The sequence below is a fragment of the Aphelocoma coerulescens genome, chromosome 1A, assembly GCF_041296385.1.
Source record: "Aphelocoma coerulescens isolate FSJ_1873_10779 chromosome 1A, UR_Acoe_1.0, whole genome shotgun sequence".
NCBI lineage: Eukaryota > Metazoa > Chordata > Aves > Passeriformes > Corvidae > Aphelocoma > Aphelocoma coerulescens.
In genome coordinates this window covers 57648634-57673521 of record NC_091014.1, presented here as the reverse complement: position 1 = coordinate 57673521, position 24888 = coordinate 57648634, and the positions used below count along the sequence as shown (strand labels likewise).

The following is a 24888-nucleotide window of genomic DNA, read 5'->3' as shown; positions in this document are numbered from 1 at the left end:
TTGATGTCATTTCACACAAACCTAAACTTGATCTCTTCTTTCCCAGGATGGCCTCTTAAAATGCACTTTAAATCAGAAAAACTCATCAATAAATGCGATTGTTCAACCAACCAGATCTTTCATCCCTAGAAACTTCAAAATCAATAGGTTCCAAAGGATGGCTTCTTTTTAATCATGAAGCAATGAGAAAGCAGGTGCTATTTTCAGAACTGTTGCATTACCTAGTTAGCTTTTATGGATGGTCCTGCACTTACTGATACATCTCTCATCCGAACTGCTATTTTTGTTGCTCTTTTCCCACTGACATTGCTGATGCTGGCAATATTGCTTTTGAAAGCCATTTCCTTTTCTGCTGATGCTACAGATTCTGCGGAGGTAATGAAATTGCTGTGGTCGCTGTTAATGGCCCTGAGTAGCTACTTCTCTCCGTATCCCAAGTGCTTCTATTTTTAGTCTGATCTTACACCCCCCAGGGCCCTGGAAATAAAGAAAAGCCGTGGCACGCAGGTAAGTACCTCATGGCCCTTGTGACCACAAATGACAGCGGGATGATTAGCGGGTGCTAATTGCAGCTCTCCCTGAGCTCCAGACCGTCCCAGAGCTGGGACAGTTCCTCGCACAGCTTCCTTCCTCCAGCACCAGAAAGGGGAAGCGCTGGAGCGGCTGCGGGGACTGTCACGATACCGGCTTTAGCCGGCAGAGCTTTCCCTCCTGCCAGCAGCCGGGCAGAGGTGCGGAGTCAGTGTCAGAGGGATGGGGCTGGGGTGCCAAGCCCCAGGGGAAAAGCAGAACAGATCCCAAAGCCCCCGAGGCAGGCCCTGCCTCAGCAGCACGACCGGCTCAAGCTGCCGGGGGTCGGCGGTAAGAGGGGAGGGAGCGAACTCCCTGCCCCGCCGCGGGCACCCGGGCAGCGCCTCCCGCCCCGCGGGGCCTCCCCCGCGCTCCCCCTCAGCTGCGGCAGCGCCGGCCGGCACCGACCCCCGGTGGCGGCGGGCGGAGGGAGCGGAGCAGGGAGGCAGGGAGGGGCGCCGGAGCGGCGCCAGCGCTGTCCCGCCTCCTCCCCCGGAGCCCAAGCTCCCCCTCCGCCTCCATTTCCCGGCGTGCGGCGCGGGCGCGGGGCAGGAAGTCCCGTGCGCCTGAGTCAGGGGCGGCCGGGCGGCCGCTGCCGGGGTCGGCGGCGATGGCGCTGGAGACCCTCTCCCCGGACTGGGAATTCGACCGCCTCGACGACGGCTCGCAGAGTGAGCGCCCGCGGAGGCCGGGCCGGGCCGGGCCGGGCGGGGCGGGTGCGGCGGGAGCCGCCTCGGAGCGGGGGGAGGCGCGGGCTGAGCAGAACCTGCTCCACCCGGACCCCCCCGCTGCATCCCCGCCGGGAACGGAAGGGAGGGAGGAAGGAGGAAGCAGTGCGGGAGCTGAGCGGGGTCGCCCTCCCCGGCTCCCCCCGGACCCTGCCCCTGCCGCCAGCCCAGCGCTGATCCCCCTGCGGCCAGGCCTGCGGGGGTGGGCGGCCGCTGTGACCTTTCCTCCCACCACCCTCTCCGTAGTTGTCGGGGTTGTTTCGGGGGGTGGGGGGGAGTGGCTTTTCCAGCCCTTCATCCTTTGCTCCCTCGGGGGAGTCGCCTGCGGTGCCCTCCGTGTGGCGGGGAGGGCCAGGCTGCTTGTGCCACCCTCTCTTTTCTTCCACGAACGGGGCTTGTCGTGGGGACGGTGTTTCTTTCCTTCCCGGTCATTTCTCGGGGCTCACAAATTTTTGCAGCGGCTTCCTTGGTTATCCAGAGAAGTCACGTCAAGATGTGTTGTAAGCAGTTAGTTGTACTCCGCTTTCATTGGTAAAGGCTCTTGTCACGGGAGTCGGGCGGTCACTTGCAGTTTCACCTCTAAAATATAATTGAATAAGACCTTGTGATGCTGAAATCTTTCACGGTGGGTTCATGTGCCCGTTAAAATCCACGTTTTACTCAGCCTGTGGAGGTGACCTAGTTTCTAAACAGGGAACTTATATGGCTGTCACACTGTAATACACACTGTAAATTGAACTGTGCCAAATTAATTATACCAGGTGTTGCTGTGAAAATATGTCACTCATGGACCAACTGTTTCACATATAATGTTATCCCAAGGGGTGATACTGTTTATGCCATGTTCATTTAGTCTGGATTTCAGTGGAAACTGAAGCTGTCCTGAGCAGAGTTTTTTATCAATTCTCTAGTTGTGGAGAGGAAAATGTAGCTTTTACTCAAAATGCTAGATCTCCACTAGTTTGACCATGACATGAAGTGCAGCTCCAAGAAATTTACATGACTTTAATGTAAATTTAATATGCCCCATTACCACCATCTCAAGGGTGAGCAAACAGGCTGATCATCCATCCAGAACAGCACACAGCCTTCTAGAGAAAAGCCAAAAAAAATTCCTGTGATTTGAAAGGCATTTTTTTGTCCTTGTTGTCTACTTTCACTTTGTGTCACTAACACTTAGCAATTACAACTTTCTCAACTGAGGGCATAAGATACTAAGTAAATCTAGTTTGTTACATCTCTGTCCTACATATGTATGGCCACGGCACTTGCAAGTCCTGTGAGCTATGAATTCATTGAATATTGATATTGCTGATTTTATGGAAGAAGTTAAGATTAAGGTGGGGGATCTGTGCTTGCATTGTTCAAACTATAATGCTTTAGTTTTATCACCTGAGGAAAAACTAAATCAAACTTTATTGTAAACACATTCTACCTTATGAAGTATGTCTGCTGCTCTGAAGAAAAGGATGATATCTGCTTTCTATGATTTCATTTTCTTCATCTGTGTGAGTCAGTTTATTTAGGAATAATGTTCTGCATCTTAGAAAGCTCCCCTCATCTCCAAGTAATTTTTTATCTGTGCAACTCTGGCTATCTCGGGCTAGCTAAGAGCTTTCACTCTCTTGTTTCACTAAGAAAGTGAGAAATGATTCACACCTGTCTCTTGTGTTATAGATGATCAGTACAAGGTGACAAATTGATGGCTATAAATAATTAAGTATTTGGAAGTATTTAATGAGCTGTAGTGTTGTTCAAATCCATCATTTGTCTGCTAGAAAGGTGGACAGTCTGTGGATCTCTAGCAGAGTGCTGTTGTGAGGTTTTGTTTGAGACGGGCTCAAATACTCAATGTTTTTGTTTCATAGGGAGCTGATTTGAACAGCAGTGCCAATTTCCTACTCTTGTATGACTTTGAAGTTTTTTCTCTTCTTCCTATAAAGCCCCAATGACTGTCAGTTTTGTTGTTCTTAGTTTGTCTTCTGTGTGAAAGGAGGAGATGTGTTTGGGGAAGTACCACAGCACACTTCTGTAATATCTCCCCTACTCCAGATTTTCTAGCAGTAAAGCACTGAAGCTGGCTTGGTGGCTGGTTAAAATCCATTCAGCAGGGCTGTGCATCTATCAGTGTTTTACTGGTTTGCTGCAGCAGAGCTTGCAGAAGATGCATGGAAAGAACCTGAAAGATGAGATGGATTTGATGGAACAGGATAATACGATGATGCAACTTAAGGGCTACGCATCAGTGCCAGGAGTGCTGCTGATGGAGAGTGTTTTGTTCACTTGCTCATCTTTCTACATGAAATTCAGTCTCCTGATCTTGACTATGCTTGTGCCCTATCTTTGCCCATTAATGTGGGAGAGTGTGCTGTGCTCCTTGGGTGAGCTTTGCTGTCTGTGTGCCTTTATGGTTGGCATTGCTGCTGCTTTCAGAGTACTATCTTAAAATTAATTCAGGTCTTCACTGCAGTCATTTTTCCTTCTCAGTCTCAACCTCCCTGTATGTAGTCCTTTTCATCTTTTCCTTATTAATTTGTCTTTATTCATTCCTCTCTTTCTGCCTGGTACAGTGCCTCAGTCAGATATTTTCTTTCTGCAAAAAATGTTTAAATGATAATTGATTCAGCTCTCCCACTGAAGTAGCCAACAGCTACCATTTGGCTCAGTTGTTTGCAATGGGGATGAGTAAGAAGTTGAACATGCAGAATAAAAGAATATATTATTTTTAACTTTCTAGGCCAGTCTACTTGCTGAAATGGACACATATAAAGCTATGTAAGAGTTGAATTCTTGTGTAAGAAAAGTTCAGTTGTTCAGTTGACCTGCATTCTCTAACTTTTTTTAGATAATCCTGTTTTCAACAAATAACAGAAGATTGTAAGCTGTTAGATTTGTTATCTAATTATGGAGAAGACACTTCAGTCTTCACATGAAAAAGGATTGTTCTTCCTGAGTGTAGAAGCCTTGAACTATAATCATTTACTCTGTGGTTCAGATTATGCAGCTAAGTCAGTAATTGTGTATAATCTGGGGAGGAGTGGGGAGCATCTTAGTATGGGAAGAAAAAAAGATCAGGATAGAGAGAATGAAACTTTTCTTTGCACCAATTGCCTTTACATTTACTTTGCTAATTAAGACCACTGTTGTTGGTGTTTGACCAGCTGAATGTTAGCCTTTGAACCTACTTGCCTCTGACACTAACAGCACAGCTGTGCATTTCAGTGCCCAGCAGAAGAAAAATTCTGCTTGAGGAGGGTGAATTTGAAAGGGGGAAGGAATGACTAAAAGCCATAAGCTTTCCATGTAATGCTCAAATAGCTCACTGGGAGGGAGAAGTGGAAAGAGGATTGCTGGAGATTCAGCTGCTACTCAGGCTGAAATGATTAGACACATTGCCTCAAAGTTCTTATATAAATGCATATGTACTGAGGGGTAGAGTCACCTGCTGTGTTACAATTTCTACAGTCATTTCTTTGCTCAGCAAATTATGTGATTGTTAAGGTCTTAGCTTGACAATACATGTACCTTAAAATAAAAACTTTTCTGTGTACTGCTTAGATGTTTGATGTTCTTTAAGTAGTATTTGAATTTCTTTTAAACCAACAATAAGTTATAGGATTTTTTTAGAGAAATAAGATTTTTGTATTAAAGCTGCATTTTATTAAAGTAAATTGCCACAGCTAAATGAGGAATACAGGACTAAAGCTGAATAGCAACAGATGAAATGTTTTGAATAGCGTTTTTTGATATTGTAGTTTATTGAATTGTCCATAAAACTGTACAAATGTTATCAATTCTCAGAAATTCATGCTGAAGTGCAATTGAAGAATTATGGAAAATTTCTTGAGGAGTATACATCTCAGCTGAAGAGAATTGAAGATGCTTTGGATGACTCTGTTGGAGATGTTTGGGACTTCAGTCTTGATCCCATTGCTTTGAAGGTCTTCATATATTTAATATATATACATTGTAACTGTTACTTTCCTAGTTCGTTCTTCCCTTCAAAACCTCAGCAGTAAAAGCTTGATGCATTTGTGCTCTTAAAATTTTTACTTTTGTGTTTGAGAAACCTATCCCATATGACTTTAATTATCAAGTAATTAATAAATTGGTGCATATCATAAGAGAAGATGTTTTCATATTATTATTTTCTAGTCTTATGGATACTAGCAGAGGCTAAATGAATTTCCAATTCTTCATGTGTTGGGAAGGCTGGTTTCAGCAGACTTCTTCCCTGTGACTGGTGGTGTTTTTATCTGGGGCCGGGGTTCCAGGAGAGCGCAGTAATAGTTGTAAAACTGTAGAGCAAACTGTGTGTGTATTTTTAGGTTGTGTTTTGACCTCATGGCCTTGGTACAGAATTGGCTGTTTTCTTGGTCACAGGTTCTCTCTCCTCTGAGGAGCATTATTTTTCCCTCTTCACTGAATTTCCAGACATAACTTAAAAGCGCTTTTGTTGCCATATGAAACTTGTCTGTGCTGAAGATGCACTCTCAAGCAATCACCTGTCTGAATAATTTGAATAAATTATGTGTAGGGCCACCACAGTACTGGATGTTTATGCACTAGTCAAAATCAGGCTGACTTAAGTACATATTGTCAGTGCCTGCATACAGATGTATTTTCTGCTTCCTGTTTCTGGCAGCTGGGATTATTAATTAATGTTTTAGTTTTCCTGGGCTGTTTTTTTTCCTACATATGCCATAATGACCATGCTTTTGCTTTTCAAGTTTTGTAAGTAAATTGTTATAAATGCTATGTAATATACCTAGTTATTTGCCTGTCTGCCTAGAGTGAAAGGAAAGGTATTCCCATGTAAAGGTGAAGAGTGAAGGTTTCCTGCAGTGCAGGTTGCCAGTAATGTGCAATTGTGGCTCTCTTATTACTGACCCTATTTGAGATTAAACTGGGGGGAATACTTGCCTAGTTGGATAAATGTATTTTTAACTAATGTTTTCTAAAGTTGCTTATTTGTTGTTTCTGTTTGGTTGTTTTGTGGTTTTTTGTTTGTTTTAATTTTAGCTTTTGCCATATGAACAGTCCTCCCTACTGGAGCTCATAAAGACAGAAAACAAGGTAAGTGTTTTATGCTTAATGGAAAAAAAATTGTTCAACCTCAACGCAAGCCCTTTAAATGTGAACTTGTTTGTAATCTGTGTGATTTTCTTTTTTTCCCCCTGCTTTGAGTCTAGGTTCTAAACAAAGTTATAACTGTGTATGCTGCTCTTTGCTGTGAAATCAAGAAGTTAAAATATGAGGTAAATTCAGCTGACTTTTATTATTGTATATGAAAAGGTTTGCAATTTGGCAAGCTGATATGTAGATTTAATTTTATTAGTAAAGAAACAAGATATGTCTAAATAATTTTTGCAGCTTGATTACATATATCCTATTTATTAAAAAACAAATTTCTGCTTTTGTTGTTAGGCAGAAACTAAATTTTATAATGGCCTCTTGTTTTATGGAGAAGGAGGTAAGTAGTTCCCTTTACTGTAAAAGTTTGTAGTTTTGTGTTATTACTTCAGGTTATATTAAATGCTACAATAACTGTAATTTTGTAATATGGATACATGCTTTCTCTGTGTCTTTAACTATTGCACACCGAATAGAGAACTTTGAGGGGATAGGGATACATGTTAGTGTCTTGTAGCTGTCCTGAGTTAGCCTAAGATAATAATAAGGTTTATCTGAAAAGCCTTGTTACCTGCTGTAAGTATTGTTACATTAACAGGAAATTTTGTTGCAGCCTTATTTGCATGGGAAGTAGGGAGTGTGAGCTGCTGAGGTTGTATTAAATATCTTATGTACAGCTTGTCTACTGTAGCAGCTGTTTTGCAAGGTATGGCATTGAAAACATGTTTTTTACATGTAAACATATCCTAAACCAACTTATTTTGTTTTGGGACTAGATTTGACATTGGTTGCAGTAAAACAATAATTCTGTGATTTAATTGTAGTAAAACAATGAAACCATTAACAAATAATTTGACCAAAGTCCTGACCTCTTCATTTATGCAATTAGTATTCCACAAGTTGGAGTGTGTTGATGTCACCTGCCCTTCCAGAGCAGGTAACTCACACCACATATTTAGACCTTGGCATAAGATGGGCACAAGTAATTTTAAGTCAATTCACAAATCATGAGACCCTGCTTTAGGTGAAAGCTGATTTTTGTCTTGGAGTTAAACTGGTAACTCCTGAATGACTGGCCTTAAGCTTCCACCTGAAGGGTTACTAGTATGGGAATAAGCACAGATCTTGGTCACAAGGACTAAATATTTTAAAGAGTTGCTTCAGAGACCTAGCACCCAACTTTGTTTTTATTTCAGTAATTTGAAAGAGAGGGAAAGCCTTTTCACAGTAGTATTGTAAAAGGGCATCCTTAAAGCTTTTGAGGAGATGAGAGTGTGTGATGGAAATATCAGGGAATGTGAAATCTTTGAGCTCAGGACTGTTTAACATTCTTTTAGGTGTTACATAAGATGACTATTGTGGTTAAGGAGCATGGAAAAGTGGGAGATTTGTTAGCTTGTTATATGGGAGGTTTTTTGGTGTGGTGGTTATTTTTCCTTCTTTTCTTAGCAGACTTGCATGTCTTATCAGATATGGTTTTAAATATTTTAAAGTCATACACTGCCAAAATGGTACTGGGAAATCCCTTAGAATTTTCCATGTCTCTAGCATGAAAAAGTCAGACTGTAGCAGATTAACATACTACAGCAGCAGTTTGTTCCTGATGGGTGTTGTGCAGGGAATGGCAGGAACTGAGAGGTCAGCCTTCTGTGGTTTAGGTGGAAATGGAGAAATTATGTTCTCTATTTCCATGTCCCTACTTGTAGCACTTGCTTTGATAACAGCAAGCTTGCTTACTTTAAACAACTGGCAAAGTTACTGGCTCAAGGATGGCTGAAATTTAAACAAATACTGTGCTGGCTTGTTCCATCTCTGTAAAGAAAATTTTTCCCTCGTCTTGTCTTTGCATTGGGTAGGTCTAGGAACTTTAGGTAGTTGGATGGGATTTTTTAGGACATACATTGAAGAGATTAAAGTTTGCACAAGATGTGTAAAGAGGAGGCAATGCAATATTTAGTATCTTGTCCCAAAGCTCCATGTTAGAGAAGCATGGAGACTCTAATCTCTGACAGCTCTAAAAGAATATATTTTATGTAGCAAGAAGACCTGCATTCCTTAGGCAGGTAAACTTGTAATTTTAAGTGAGCTTTTTTTGCTCAGAATGACCCAGAAGAAAAATCTCGAGTCTATAGCATCTATCTGTTGTCACAATGGAAAGACAGTATTTTGTCAGGTGATGTTCAAACCACTCCAGATGACTGAAACAGTTTGGCATGGGTGATGTAATTACTGCATTTCTGTGTTCTGTGTCATACTGATAATGCTGTGAAGCTATGGTGGTAAGCCTGTTCTTCTGTGCAGAAGAATATGTAGGAAAATCTGGTTAATCATGTAGAATATTCTTTCAATAAAACACACCTGGATGTTTCTTGCAAGAAAAATACCTAGTATTTTCATGCAAATTTCTTAAAAATGGAAACATTTATATGAAGTTACATAATACATATGCCTTTAAAGAATTATGGGTTTTATTCTTTTTCAGGTGAAGAGACTTTTCCCAGCTTTGTATCTAATTTATAGACCATGTAATTTTTAATGAAAAAGAAACTCCAAAAATAAGTCCACCTTAGGACAGCAAAATTAAGAGGTTTTGAGGCTCCATCAATACACTTATAACAGTGCACTCTACTTGTATGACAAATGGCTTGGAGGACAAGCTTCAACATTAATTTAACAGGTACAACACAGGCTTTAGAAAGTGTTGACAAATGTTTCTCTTTTTAAGCCACAGATTCCAGCATGGTGGAGGGAGATTGCCAAATACAGATGGGAAGATTTGTTTCTTTCTTACAGGTAGAGTATGTTTTGATTGTTTGACAGCAATTGTAATCTTAATTTTACTTGCAAAATAGACTTAACTTTCCATATCCTGTTTGCATTTTGCTGAAAGGCATAGCAGTCATTTGATATGTTAGTATGTTTTGCCTGCAGACCTGTCACAACGAGCTGACATATCACATATTGTTTAGGGATTTTTTTGTACTGGAAATCTAATGAGAGAAGGAATTAGAATTTACTTTTAAAAGATTTCAGTAGGAGAAGATAAATTGAGGTTGCTTTCACCTGATGTTAAAGATAGCTATTTTTATGGGTCTGGTTAGCAAGTTTTAGTGTTCATTGAACACTGGAAATGGGTTAATTGTTTTATACATTTGGGTTTTTTTAGCTGGTAGAAGAAAGCAAAATCAAAGTATGTACCTGAAAAAATTTGCTTGTGTCTCCTTCAAATGTTTTTGGAAGAACACTTATTTCTTATACAGCTTGGTTGTTCAGGATCCTTTGCATGAAAACAGGATCTGTTCGTCTTCTGAGGATTTCCTGTGCTCTTAGGTTTCAGTCTGTTGTGGAGTTTTTTGTCCTTAATGTAACTTAAGTGACTGTCCCATTCCAAAAGTGTTTCTATTTTTATGCAATATTGCCTATAATGAAACATCTGTGTTGAAGCAGAGAATATAGAGGAAGCTTCCAGAATGTTTAAACAAATTCTGTTTTAACAAGAGTTAAAATTCCTGTTCTTGCTGTACAGCAGGATGGCAGTAATCATTTACTGTGTCATGACAAGTCAAATGCTGTAGGAAGTAATTTCTCAACTTTTTACCATGCTGAACTGCAGTGAGTTTTTAGGATCTCTTGGGTTTTCTTCCCCATTTTCCAAGCTCTTTGTCTTACCAACTTTGTAGGTTTCATCCTTCATTTTCTGTTTCTTTCCTAGCAGATGCTTGAGACCTTTTAGTGATTCTCAGGTGGGGCTATTGTACATCTGTGTTTTTTCAGATCTAGGATGCTCTGTGCAGGTGGAAGCTGAGAGCAGGGTCTCTGGCTGTCTGGATTTCTATGTGCATTGCAAATGAACTCTGTAAAATAAGTCTGTTTATTTAAGGGATTTATGCTGATATGCATATTTATGGGGTAAACACTACACAAAAATACAGCAGTATTGCTTCTGAGACCACTTTCTGTGCTGTGATGGGTTAGGAATTGTTGAAAAACTTGGGAAGGAAGGGACATGCAGGATGTTATCCCAAAGGGAGGGTTTACTGTGCTAACAGATATGTGCTATTTAGGGTAAAGCTATGAGGAAAAGGTTTTGCTTGTGAAGTTTGTTGTTTTTCAGCAGCTATATTCTCTGAAATCTGTTTCGTGTTCTATATCCCTAGTTTAGGAAATGCTGTTCTGGTCACTCTTATAAGCATATCCCCAGGGGTGGTGTGGAAATAAGAAGTTGACAAAAAGAGGTGAAAAGTATTTTTCATAGAGCTAATGTCCATGTATTGGTTTATTGGCTCTTCTGAGCTTTCTAGATTAGCTAGCTGCAGTAGCCTCAAATTTGCTAGGTGAAAAATTTTTTAAAAACATTATCAAAATAATGCTCTGAAACATTAGTTTAAAATTACAATCTTGTCTGTATTATGTAGCTGCTAATATGCATGTGTTGTTGAATTGGACTACTTTCCAGAAATTTTAAAATGGCAGCTCGTGCTGCTTCCCCAGGAAACATGATCTCAGCTGTCTATTAATCCATTCCTCTGGAATCTGTTGGCTTATTTCAGCTGCATTTGTTAGAGCAGTACAAGTATAAGAAGTAATGTTTTGTGAAAACTGGTGACTAATAGAAGGCAGAAGCCCAAATAAGATCTATTTTTGATGGAGAGGAAGACACAATTCAGCTGTTAGCCAGTCTCCTGGCAGGCTGGCTGTTCAGCCAGTGTGGGCTGTCTGCTATAAAGCCATCTGTGTGCAGACTGGCTAGACTCATCACACACTGACATTTCCCTGATGGCATTTATAAGATAAATTAATGAGCAGGTATTATTGCAGTTAAGGGAAACTCACATTCATTTATCCTGTTGTTCAAGGAATGCATTGTTAAAATCCATTGTAGAAATTAAAATAGTCCTTTATATGGTCAGACTTGACACATTCTTACTCATTTTGTAATGTAACTGAGCTGAAGTTCTGTCTTGGTCAGGCAAACCTCTCAAAGACACTGACTTTGTTTGTTTTAAAGCAGTATTCTGTGGCTTATCACTCTTACAGTAGGTACAGGCTTCTGTGGTAATTTCTAATTTGAACTTGGCTATTAGCAGCATCCAGAGTGTGACTCTTAAATCTTAGTGGGGAAAAAGCACAGCCTCTGCTAACAGGGATAGTGTCCCTGAAAGTACTTGGGCTCTGTTGCCAAGTCTTTTCTTTACTGTCCTTGATAAATTGAACTGATAGTATAAACTGTCAGAGTTGTACTGGAAGCTTGTGTTTGGTAGTTCATTAGCTTAGCCTCAGATCCTTTTTCAGAACTGTTAGTGGGATGTTTTCCATCCTGCTGTAGGTCTGTCCCCTGACTTGGATTACGGATATAGTTGGAGCTTGGGCTGCAAACTCTGTAGTTTATGTTTGATATTTTAGGTGTAATGATAACTTGTGTATGAGGAGGATCTATGCATTTATATGCATTTTATTTTCTTGTATTTCAGGAGCTGTCTTGCTTTGTTACCCGATGTTACGAAGTGGTGGTGAATGTAGTGCATCAGCTAGCTGTTCTGTATACCAGCAACAAGTAACTATTCCCTAAAATGCTGTGTTGTTTTTATGTAGAGTTAAATGTATAAAATATGAATGTTCTATTTAAGGCATGGTCATTTTTGGAATTAGAGATACAGTGCTTTGCTGTGCAAGTTTGGGCTTCATAAATGGTTGTGGAAGTGGTTTTGGTTTATTTTCAGAAAAAATACTGTTTGCATATAATAAGATGCAAGGATTTAATTATTTGTCATTTTTAGTCTTTATGTTTGAGAAATATTGTGTTTTTCATCCTTGCTCTTTTTGAGATACTCCTCCTGTTGCTTGATACATAGATTAAAAATCAGATCACTTCTACAGTCTATTTTTAAAATGTAAATCTTGGCATATATTCTTCACAGAACAGCCATGATAAATACGAGCTGCTCTAAAGATTAAAAAGGCATTAAAATATTTATTTTATTTACAGGAATGCACCTAAAATTATAGAGACATCTGGAGTTCATTTTCAGGTGGGAATGATTTGGAACTCTTTTGCTTGTGTTAACGTATATATAGGTCTTGATGATTAATCCTGAGAAAAACAGCATGAAAGTGACTTTTGAAGACAGCTTTCAATTTGGAATCACCTTTAAAAGTTTTATTAATCAGCTTTTTGTGGCCTTTATGTGGGAAGGCCTGGTATCTCTATGTCTGTCATATTCTAGCTTTCTTAGAAGTGAAGTGTTTGCATGCTCTGTTATTGCAATGTGTGCCTCTGCATACAGACAATATTAAAAATTATGCTTTCAGTGTCAAGATAGATCAGGGAATTTAGTTTGTGTGCAGAGACCCCTTTAATATTCCTTGTGTCACTGCAAATAAAATCTTTAAGCTGCCAAACCACAAAATCTCCTGTTTAACTCTCTAGCTGGTACCATGTTGGCTGAAAATACATTGAAAGGAACTGAAATTTTATGTGCCACATATGACTGCAGTAAACTTTCTAATAATTATGGTCCTTTTCTTTCCTTTTTTTTCTCCTTGCAAAAACAGGCAATGTATGAGCATCTAGGAGAGTTGCTCACAGTCTTGATCACTCTGGATGAAATAGTTGACAATCATGCCACGCTGAAAGAGCACTGGACCATGTATAAGAGGTGTGTCTCTGATGTGACAAATACTCCCACAGCCTAAAAGATAAAAGCATGTGCATCTGTGTACGTTACAAGAAAGTCAGTGTGGGAACATGGATTTTGGTAGTCTCTCCAGAAATTTCAGTGAAGAACAGGGCTAAACTCCCATGGTGTCCTTGTAACAGTATCAGTAAGTTTTTAAAGTACTGAATGTTACATTTTCAGTGCAGGGTAAGCATCTTGGCAAACAATATAATAGTTGGTGGGGTTTAAAGAATATTCAGTAAGAAATGTAGTACAGAACTGAGCTAAGACTATCCCTATCCATATTGACCATGGGAATAGGCATACAGCTTTAAGAAGGTATCGTACCTTAAGTAAAAGCTAAAGAGTCAACAATTGTAAAGGTAGCTAAATTAGTGGAGTATTAATTGTGTCCTTGAAAACCCAAATAAATGGGAGTTAATCAAATACAGATCGCTTATACAGACCTAGTGGATTTTTATGGGGTTTTTGGGGGTTTTGTTTGTTTATTTTGTTTTTTTTTAATTTTGGGGTTGCTGCTAAGGGTAGGTGTGGGGAATCAAAATCTATTATTAATATAGTTCAGGGTAGGATAAAAATGCGAGCACGTTTATGTGTATGTTCCACACCTACTCCTTACAGGCTGCTGAAATCTGTCCATCACAATCCTTTTAAGTTTGGGATTCAAGAAGATAAACTAAAACCATTTGAAAAACTGCTGTTAAAACTGGAATGCCAGTTACTTGATGGAATGATATTTCAGGTAATGAATTTAATATTGCCCAGTATGATAGAGGAAGCTTACATGAAAGCACCACTCTTTTCAGAATGATTGGTTTGTTTGTTTGTATTTTGTTTTTGTTCTGGTTACAGCGATGTGTGAGTTTGGCTCTTGCATCTGTGCCTGGGAGAAAAAAGGCTCTGTTGTGAGATCCTTTCTTGCTCTTCTCATGTGCTTGAACTGTGCCAAGCTTTGAATGGTAGCAGTAAATGCAGACTGTTCTGCCAAACTAGAGAAACACAGACAACTTGGCATTAGGACTGTGTATTATCAGATTTCTGCTTTTGTCCACATAATAGTGAGCAGGTTTACATAGCACAGGTCTTTAATTTAGCTGCAAATCAATTAGTGACTTCAGTGATCTTTAAAATATTTTGAGTGTGACCTGTCATTTGTTGCATACAAGACAGGTTGCTGCCATTAGGGACCACTGTGGTGGTACATACCCCTGAAACATGTGGGGGGCACAGGTGGATGAGAAGGATTTTATTACATTTTCAATACAGTTAAATTAAATGTGTTCATACAAGAATCCATCTCTTTAGAAAAGTGTATGTTACAGACACTGAAATGGGATGTTGTGGCACAGTGGGCAGAGGATAATGTTGTTGAACCTGGTCAAAGCAGAGTCAGTTGCTCAGGTCATGCCATTACATCTTAAATGGCATAGGGGAAAAGGGCTTGTTCTATAAAAGCCTTCAAAAGGAAAATTGTAGGTAAATAATTAAGCACACTTTGGCTTATTCTTTCAAAGGACATTGCTACCAGCTATCCATTTTTCATGTTTTATTTCCTTAATGTTGTATAAGTACGAAGACTTCATTATATATTTGAAACATCAGTAGGATTTGACTGGTATTCATTCAGGAAGTTTCCCCTCCTGTCCTGCAAATGCCTCTTCCTAAAATTCATTTAAAAGATTGGATGCAGTCCTGTTAAGGACATTTCTAATCTCTTTGGGAAGTATGAAATGTACCTCTATTTTTTTGACTGTCATGGGATTTTGTGAGCTCTTTTAAACTGCCAGCAGTAGTGTGTGATTTTATGCTACAAGGTCATGAGCCACATCCTACAAGAAACTTGTGTGATAATCTTGCTAAAGGACAGTTAGTAACATATAACGTGATAATACAAATATGCATCTAGTTTCTTAGCACTAGCACATCAAATAGTTTCTTTAAAAATGCTCCTTAAAGGAAATGGGGAAATAAATAAAATGGGGCTTTGAATATCAGGTGTAAGAGTGTTTTAATTATTTTCTGGTTTTATACTTAAAAATGGAAGCATAGTTAAGAATCTGTATGTTGTAGAAGTTTAAGGCTTGCTTTAGGTTAGTCTTAAATAAATGTGCTTTTCTAGTATTCTCTTGAAAATCAGTAGTCTTTTGAGGTCCAAATCTCATGGCATTATCTTAATATATTAATATTTTTCCCCCTTTTTACTCAGGCTTGTATAGAGCAACAATTTGATTCTTTAAATGGTGGAGTGTCAGTGTCAAAGAACAGCACATTTGCTGAAGAATTTGCTCATACTCTTCGCACAGCTTTTGCAAACGTTGAAGCCAAACTCGGTAATGCAAGCTCATGCTTTTCCTGCCAGCTTCTCTGTGTCCAAAATTGTTTATATTGTTTGTGTGGGAGTAAACTTCACAAAGGTATATTTTTTCAGGTGAACCTTCAGAAATTGACCAGAGAGATAAATACGTGGGGATCTGTGGCCTCTTTGTGCTGCATTTTCAGATTTTTCGGACCATAGACAAGAAATTTTACAAGTCATTGTTGGATGTCTGTAAAAAGGTGAATGCTTTATTCTTTTGTCTTTCAGTAATGAAGCAGGTAATTTTCTGAGTTGCATAGCATGGGACAGACTTGGGAAAAGAAAGAACACAAAGAAGTCAGAGAGCAGAGTTAAGAATTCTGTACTTCTTATAACTCCCCCCTGTCATTTTCTTTTAAAGATGGTATAAAATTTGTGCACTCACATAGCAGCAAGGTAAAATAAACTTGCAATTTCTATTAAAATCTTTCTTCTCAAGATTAATGTGGCACTGAAGACAAAAAACTGTTTGAGTTATGAGTACTCTGGTGCTGAATAAATGCTGTGGGTTTTGACCTTGGCTGTAAACATTTGTTTTGGAAGACCTCTAAGTGCAAAGTTGACTGGGACTTTTTCATATTGGATGGTGTGAAGAAATTATTAAAGTCTCTAATATTGTTTAGAATCACTGAGAGTGGTTATAATTTTGCCCACGGTGTCCTTAGTAAACATCTAGGGAAACTTTTTTTAACATCAATGTAATACTCTGTAGAAAACAGTTACACAGAAATAAACTGAACTGTGTTAATTGTGTTTAGTGGTAGTATTTCCTCCTCCTTTTTTTCTTTTCTTCCCAGGTACCAGCCATTACATTAACAGCTAACATTATCTGGTTTGCTGACAACTTTCTGATCCAGAAGATTCCAGCTGCTGCCAAACTACTGGACAAGAAAAGTATTCATACAGTTAAAACACAAAGGGAGAACTTTTTACAGCAGAGGGCACAGACACTTACCAAGTATGCTTCCTAAATACTGCCTCATGAAGCTGTTTGGCAATTATGTTATAAGCACGTGGGCTTTTTCATTCAGTGTAGTAACGTGCTGTGTAGTGTCTCTCAGTGGTGTTAGTCACTTGTTCCACTTCACTGCAGCAGTGAGTGTGTGTTAGTGTTGCTGCAAAATGTTTTGGCCAAAACTAAGCTGCTTTTCATGTCATGCTTTCAGAAAAATATGTATTATTACACCAAAATAACAGTATTCCTGGCAGTTCTGAATATTTGTTTCAGTTACTTCTGTTTCCATATTTTCAAATTCCCTTTTGTTTTTTAAACTAGTGTCTAGTAACCTGGGATGCTTTGTTTTCTATTAGGGCTCTCTGCTTTCTATGTGTTTATGGAGGTAAGCTGCTAGTAGGCTTATACTGGAGCTCTCCTCTGCTTGGTGATGATACTTTCTTTGCAACCATTTCTTCCTTTGTGACTGTTTTTATTGCTTGTTTAATGGTCTTTGAAATTATCTGTATTTGAAAAAAGCCTCTCTTGTTTTGTGTTCTGTGTGTAGTGTGCAGCTCACCTCTTTCTCTTCTAAAATATGCTTAAAGATGAGATGGAATATTTTTAGCTGTTAGTCTTAAGAACAAGTGTACTGCACAGGAAGATAACAGGGCTAAGGTTTGTATGTTTCAGAATAAAAGAAGAAAGTAAGAGACTGGGGTCTGTGGAATGGCAGTAAAAACTTACATTTTGCATGTTGACTTCCAGTGCAATAAGCAAGCTGGCAGAACTGAGTTGAAGGGGAGGGGGGAAGGGGAAAAAGCAGCTCTGTGCCTGATTCTCTAACAGATTATTTTCACTTCTGCCCTGTTTCTTTTTCAATCCACCTTTTCCTGGCCTTAATTCTTTCCTGGGCTTCAATTCCTAGATAGGGCATAATTGCACTGCTGCTTTGCTTCTGGTCTTGGGCAGTGGTACGAGTCTTAAGATTAAGAAAAAGTTGAGAAAAACTTCTGGGTATTCAAATACATTTCATAGAAACAGAATCATTTAACTTGGAGAAGGCTTCAAAGATCATCAAGTCCAATTGTAACTCAGCAGTGCCAAGTTCACCACTAAACCATGTCCCTAAGGCCCACATCTTTAAATACTTCCAGGAATGGTGACCCAACCCCTTCCCTGGACAGTCTATTCCAGTGCTTGACAACCCTTTTGGTGAAGAAATTTTCCTAATATTAAATCTAAACCTCCTCTTGGGAGAAGAGACTAGACCCCACCTCACTAAACTCTCCTCTCAGGGAGTTGTCGAGAGCAGTAAGGTCTCCCTGCACCTCTTTTTCTCCAGGCTGAACACCCTCAGCTCTCTTACAGGGTTTGTGCTCCTTCTCCAGCTTTGTTGCCCTACTTTGTACACACAGTTTTGAGGATATTGTAATAAAATCCAGATTTTTCATCTGCTGATTTGAATCGTGCAAGTAACCTTTTCTTGCTTGTTTACAAATTCTTGCACTGCCCTGGACTATTGGACTGTTCCCTGAATATGAGGACTCTTTAGAAGTATAATTTTTGGCAATGGAATCGATGACCTGAATACTTCCCAGCTACATCTGCTGTAAGAAGCTGTATTGCAGTGTCACGATTCTCTGTTTAGCTCTAATTAACCATTTAATTACAACTAGTGTAATTCAAGCAGATACACTTCTATAGAATTATGTTACTTAAGAGCAGTCCAGTCTGGCATTGATGTAATGACAAGTTATATTTGTTTGTCTGTGGGTGTGTGTGTTTGTGGGTGTGTGTAAGCAGCAGAAATTCAAACTTGGAGGAAAAAAAAATTAGCACCAGTGTTGGACTTTTCTGTCTAGTGTTTAAAAGCACTTTCTAGCAGTTTTATGTGGCCTTTTAATTTAAGGAAGTGTATTATATGCACTGCTAAGAGGGCCCTGTGTTCTCTTGAAAAGTAGATGATTTTTGACTCATTGTACAGATATAATTGGCAGAGTAACTAATCCTTGCCTACAGAGAATTAAAATGTAAATGAGTATAGGGTTCTGATACTTTTAGGAATGGTGAGTTTTTATTTTGGGGACTGAAGGTTTAAAATATTTCCCTTGCAACACTTAAGGTTTTGGAAAGAAATAAAAGAAAATCTTCATAATCTTCTTACTTGAAGTGAGCAACATTCTCTGTTTCCTTCCCCAGAGATATGCAGTCATACTATGTTTTTGTGAGCTCGTGGATGACAAAAATGGAATCTGTCTTGTCCAAGGAGCAACGTGCGATGAAGTTTTCTGAAGATCTTTCTAACCGCTGCAATGTCTTCATCCAGGTGTGCAGTCTTCTCATGTGGTGGTGCAGCAATCTGATGTTTTGGTGCAAGTTGTTGAACATAAAAAGAAATCACAGGAGTTCTGTGATCATTGGTGTGTTATTTCACAGCGTGGGAATTCTTATAAAACTTTTAATGCCCAGTACTCTTCCAAGAAAATCTGTAAAAGGTCTTTTGATAAAGAATATGGGGAAAGGGACTACGACTAAATATTCAGTGGTTAGAATTTTGGATTTTTCTCTTGACTTAGGAAACCAAGAAAGCTTCATTTTCTTGTAGTAAAGGTTTTGGGTTTCTTTCCTTTTGAGTCATGAGGTACGTAGGGTGGACTGAACCAGTGTCTAATTTAGTTTTATTTAGGACAATACATACTCCCAGTAAAGGTTTTGTGTTGTTTCGTTGTGCTTTGCCTAGTGATGATACTTTGCAAGAATCTTACTACGTTCCGAGACAGCTGGTTTTCTTTTGGCCTACTAACAGCATGTAGTCTTAATGTAAGATGCATCTTATTTCTGAATTTATTTTTTGCTGGTTTCTATAAGTATCTATCTGCCTGACAGAAATTTGATGAGAATAGGTGTGTGAAAAAAGCATGATCTTGAATATTCTTCAGCTAAAAACAGGCATGTACTAGGCTCTGTGGTTTTTACATTTGAATTAGTTGCAATGGACTTAAAAATTTGTTCCATACTGAACTGAGTTTCCTACACCACTTGCTGTCTTTTCCTAGTCTCTTTTTCTCTTTTTTTTATTGTTACCATTTTTTCTTTGAAATAAGTTTAATAATTTTTTGTCATGTTGTATATAATCAGCATTGTATTTAAAAGCTTAGCATATATTTATGTAGAGCTGGTATCTTTATTGTGGGATGGACATTTCTATTTAGAAAGTGTAAAACTGTGTAAATACTGTCAGTGTATTTATTCCACAGAATCTGGAAGGTTTAGATTGTTTTTGTGATGGGATGTTTCTTGGTGAGTTGGGAATTGTTTGATGGTTTGGTTTACAATAGACTGAAATTGTTACACCTTTGAGGCTCTGTGATTATTTAACTCACTAATCTGTGTTTAATTGGAATGGCTTTAGAAGAGGTTAATCAGATGATCTAATGAGTCATAGGCAGTTTCATTGTGTCTGCTAATAAAAGGGTCTCATTCAGCTTTGGGATCCCATGCTTGCTTAGCTTAGTGGAGTGGTAGGCTCTCTGTTGCGCAGGGGCAAAAGTTAGCTGTCTGTCATGTATGAAACAAAACAGAGCGGATTTATTTTATTGACTTGTGGAAATATTAATTTTTAATTTTTCTTCCCCTCGTATTCATTTTATTTTTAGGGTTTTCTTTATGCATACAGTCTTAGCACCATCATTAAAACTACAATGAATCTTTACATGTCAATGCAAAAACCTGTGACCAAAACCTCAGTAAAAGCCCTGTGCAGACTTGTAGAGCTTCTGAAGGTAGGTCACTGGATGAAAATTGTTTATTTCATGTAGGAATTACAGAGAACATTGACCAAATATCCCATATTAAAAAAAAAAAAACTGTGATGGGAAGTGGTTTTGCATGCATGGCTTCTTGTTTGTGAGTGGTTTGGTTAGAGAATAGATTTGGAGGGCTAGGACTGGTTTTGTTTATTTGTCTGTTTGTTTTGGGTTTTTTTTTATTCATAGCTTCTAACTGGCTTCCTTAGTTGGTGTCACAAAATGATTGAGGTTGGAGGGGATCTCTGGAGGTCATTGGTCCAGCCTATCCATGCTCAAGCAGAGACACCTAGAGCCAGTTGTCCAGAGCTGTGTCCAGATGACTTTTGAATATCTTGAAGGGTGGAGACTCTACAACCTTTCTGGGCAGCCAGGCTGTGCAGGCTGTGACAGTGCTTGGTTACCCTCATAGTAAGAAAGGGTTTCCTGATGTTCAAAGGGAAACTTCTGTGTTTGTTTGTGCCCATTGCCCCTTGTCTGTCACTGGGCACCTCTGACAAGAGCCTGGCTCCATCTTCTTTGCACCCTTCCTCCAAGTATTTATGTACAATGATACGATTCCCCTCCAAGCCTTTTCTCCACTGGCTGAACAGTCCCAGCTCTCCCAGCATTTCCTCACATGCGATATGCTTCAGTCCATGAATTATCTTCATGGCTCTTGGCTGGACTGTCTCCAGTGTGTCCATGTCTCTCTTGTGCTGAGGAGCTCAGAACTGGACCAGCACTCCAGATGTGGCCAAACCAGTGCCAAACAGGGGAAGGGTCACCTCCCTCGAGCTGCCAGCAAAGTGTTGTCCATTGGAGCCAAAGCTACCATTGGCCTTCTTTGGGACAGGGGCACATTGCTGCTTTGCACTCAACCTGCTGTCCACCAGGACCCCCCAGGTTCTTTCCTTCCAAGCTGCTTTCCTGGTATGGTGGATGATTCCTGGTTTATACTGGTATATGGGAGATTGTCCCTCCCCAGATAGGGGACTGCACATTTCTCCTGGTATTTTTTCCAAAAGAAAGGTACTCTATTTTGGGATAAATTTGGGAAGCAGTGGTGAACAAAACTGAAAAAAAAAAACCCAAAACAAAACTTAAATGAACCCTAAACCAAGCTATTGAGGAGCATAAAAAAGTTTTTCTTGGTTTCTAAGGGTTAATTGTAAATGCTAGTAACAGCACATTACAAAGTGGAAAGAGTCTGTATTTGCAGTGTGGATGAGTCACACATAAAGACAGATTCTAAAGGCAGCAGTTTTGATGGCTACATGAACTAATGTGTTTTGGGATTGACTTCAGGCAATAGAACATATGTTTTACCGAAGAAGCATGGTTGTGGCAGACTCTGTGACACACATCACACAGCATCTGCAGTATCAGGCTCTTCACTCTATTTCTGTGGCCAAGGTATGTAATCCAAGTTCTAATAATTAATCTTCCTCCTATCTAAGTAGTTTTAAATGAAAGAATTTTTCATATTTTTTCAAAATCTGTAGTGTAATGCTCTATTGTAATCCAGAGATTTATAAGCTTTCCTGTAGTTCCAAGCTTCTTCCTAGAAAACTGTACAGCACAGATGGTTATCTGTTTTTTGACCAAGAATGATTCCCCTCTTCCTCTAAACTGCTGCATCTCTTGTCATCTTCCTCTTGTGTTCTATTTAGATTTTATTTCTGGTGAATTTTCACAAACTGACCTTTGCTTACCTCTTTTCTGATGCACATTCATAAAGCAATCTGTTGCAGGTCTAAGCAAACAGCCTGTTATTTAAGTCTTTGTCTTCTTGGCAAAATAGCAGTACATGATGGCTTACAGGAACCTACTGTGGGCATAAATTCTCTATTTCACTGTGGGATAAAATGGCTTCTTTTGCTTATCAAATCTTGAATTTCAGAATTCAGGGCAAATGGGAAAATGAGACTTTAGTATGCCTGTTCTGATGTATTACTGATTGGTTTTATTCTTTCATCACATTCAGTAGCAGAATTATAAAGGATGTATGCTATTGTTACTGGTGCAGCTATTAAATTTCCTTTTTATTTGGCTGTAATCTCAATTTATGTATCTGGCATCTCTATATTTTCTAGGGTAAGCAAAAAAATAGTTGTACTTATGAAAAACTTTATATATAGATATATATATGTAGCAGGAATAGCATGAACTGAAGAGGTTCCAAACTTTAAAGTTACTAAGAAAAACTGTTTCTCTTCAAAGAGCACACACACACATATATATCATATATATATATAGATGACTTTCAGAAACTTTTCAAATGATATCTGTAATTACATTACAGTTATTTTTAAATGCATAGAAATATGCTAAGACTTCTGTTGAAGGATATTGGAAAGAACACATATGTGAACCATCCTTGATATTTTGACTATCAGAAAATATGTAAAAGGCAAATGTTGGTAAATAGAAGGATCCATTAGTACTGCTCTTTTTATCTGCTCTGCTTTGTTTCTAAGTGGTATAAGGTCTAAGACACACAGCAGATGAGGTTAGGAGCTTCATACTGAACACACAAAACGTGTGGAAGATGTTTTATTTAACTCTTTTTGTGAAACTTCCTCTTCTGGGTCCCTCTGCTACTCACAAATACATCTGTGACTTCCACTTTTTTGCCATTACACTTGGTTCCTTTCATTTGTTCATGCAAATAAGTTTGCACTTCATCTTCCTGGTCCATTAGAGTTTGTAGAAAATTGTAAGCTGTTGTTATTACCACGTTTATGTCTCATGGCTTTTCATCTCTAAACTGAATTTTGTTATCAACAACTGGGAGTCATTGATTAAAAATTTAAATTACATGTCCATTAGAACTAAAACTGGCATGCACTCTCATGCAACTTGCACAGTGTTTGTGTACTGTATGACCTACCCTATGTCCACGTTGGCTGCACATATTCCAAGTGTATAGATAGGTAATATCACTGAATTGACAGAGTAAGTGAATCTGCATTCAGTTACCTCTGTTCACAAAACATAACTTGTTTGCAGAAATACTCAGTTTATGACAAGTCCACAAGCTTTGGGAAGAAATAGTAAGCTATTGCCTTTGGGCTTAGGTAACTTTTCTCTGAATTTCTGTGTCTTTTTGTCATCAAGAAAAGGGTAATTTCTGATAAAAAGTACAGTGAGCAACGCCTGGATGTCCTCTCTGCTTTGGTGTTGGCTGAGAACACCCTAAATGGGCCAAGTACGAAACAGAGGCGCCTGATTGTTTCCCTTGCACTGAGTGTGGGAACACAGATGGTGAGTGCCATGATTGTTCCAGCCCTTCATTTGTTTGGTAGAGTGTCCTATGAAAAAATAAGATCTTGTGATCTCGTGTTTATTTTTTTTTTCTTCGTTTCTACAGAAAACTTTTAAAGATGAAGAACTTATTCCCCTTCAGTTAGTTCTGAAAAAACTGGACTTGATCAGTGAACTCACAGAGAGGTAAGCAGTGGCAGCAGTATATAGAAGGCAGCAGTGTCTTGGGGGAGCTGGATCTTCACTGTATGAATGTCAAAATCTGGTCTCTGCATGCTGGTGGGGATTTTTGCATGTTTTGTAGACCAGGGATGGACAGAAAGAATTCCAGAGTTAGGTCTGAAGCTCACTTGTCTTTGGGCAAGTTATATTTCACCTGACTGTTGATTGTTTAGAAATTTTATCACTTTCTTGGATGACTGATAAGCTGAGGTGTTCCCCTTAACCTAACCCCAAAATTTATGAGTTAGTACCAGTCTGTTTGGGAGACTGGGCTGTCAGTTCACATGTGACACCATGTTTTTACTGCTGCTGTAGTTTCAGTGCACACTCAAGTTATAGCATGCTGGCCATTTGTAAACCAGGTGAATATCTGGGTTCCATGCAGTTTTTATGGAAAGAGAAAAACACCTTCAGTGGTTGACTCATGAGATAAAATCCTGGGAATAATGTAGACAAGTTGTATTGGGAGAGGCCTGTTTCTCCTTTGACTCACAGGAGAAAATTAGAGAATGTATGTTTGATCTCTAGGCTACTAATTAAGGCATGTAATAAGAAAGTGGTTGTTTAGGACTTTGCTGTAATGTAAGATTGAAGTCTTTCAGAGACTGAGTAAATCTTTTCACTAAAGCAGGTACTTTTTATTTATAAATAGGCTAGTGGAAAGAAAAGAAATAAAAAGTTCGTTAACAAGGAACTTCTGAAGGTCAGTGCATCTGGAACATTAAAGTAATGGTGTAAAACTTGGGCCTGAAATGCACTTGTCTTTAGTTTAAACACACACACTCACTGTGTTAGAAGAATGGTTTCTTCCAAATCTGTGTCTAACAATTAATCTTTTATTCCAGAATTCGGGCACAATGTGACTGTTGTTTCTTGTACTGGCATCGAGCCGTCTTTCCAATCTATTTAGATGATGTCTATGAAAGTGCAGTGGATTCTGCTAGACTACATGTAAGTAGTAATGTTACAACTTACTAACTGTTGGGACAGCTTCAGATGAAGAGACGATAAACCTTAGACTGAAGCTCTTAAAGGGAAAGCTCAAAAAGTAAATCCCTGGCTCCTACTGAGTCAGACATTTCTTCTCAGTCTGGAGGATATAAAAGCAATCTTTGTTCTAAATCTGTCTGTTAGATTTCTTTAAAACAATCTCAGGTTGCTATTGTTAATTCTGTATCTCTGTGCCTGTCTCTGTTCCTCTCTTCATTCTAAT

The 24888-nt window shown here is 39.0% G+C and overlaps 1 protein-coding gene across 3 annotated transcripts in view; it reads left to right on the top strand.

Annotated features, from left to right (window-relative positions):
- The first annotated feature begins 1108 nt into the window (after nt 1-1108).
- The window catches only part of WASHC4 (WASH complex subunit 4), a 39226-nt gene continuing 15446 nt past the window's right edge, over nt 1109-24888 (top strand). For all 3 annotated transcript variants that reach the window (XM_069002962.1, XM_069002961.1, XM_069002960.1), the window contains exons 1-19: nt 1109-1241; nt 5100-5239; nt 6321-6374; nt 6491-6556; nt 6726-6771; nt 9157-9224; nt 11903-11985; nt 12418-12460; nt 12984-13087; nt 13730-13850; nt 15315-15438; nt 15537-15664; nt 16262-16422; nt 18601-18727; nt 20058-20183; nt 21495-21602; nt 23307-23453; nt 23560-23639; nt 24521-24626. In XM_069002962.1, coding sequence (XP_068859063.1) covers nt 1181-1241; nt 5100-5239; nt 6321-6374; nt 6491-6556; nt 6726-6771; nt 9157-9224; nt 11903-11985; nt 12418-12460; nt 12984-13087; nt 13730-13850; nt 15315-15438; nt 15537-15664; nt 16262-16422; nt 18601-18727; nt 20058-20183; nt 21495-21602; nt 23307-23453; nt 23560-23639; nt 24521-24626 — 1893 coding nt within the window. In that variant the 5' untranslated portion in view covers nt 1109-1180. The remainder of the gene's footprint in view (nt 1242-5099; nt 5240-6320; nt 6375-6490; nt 6557-6725; nt 6772-9156; nt 9225-11902; nt 11986-12417; nt 12461-12983; nt 13088-13729; nt 13851-15314; nt 15439-15536; nt 15665-16261; nt 16423-18600; nt 18728-20057; nt 20184-21494; nt 21603-23306; nt 23454-23559; nt 23640-24520; nt 24627-24888) is intronic.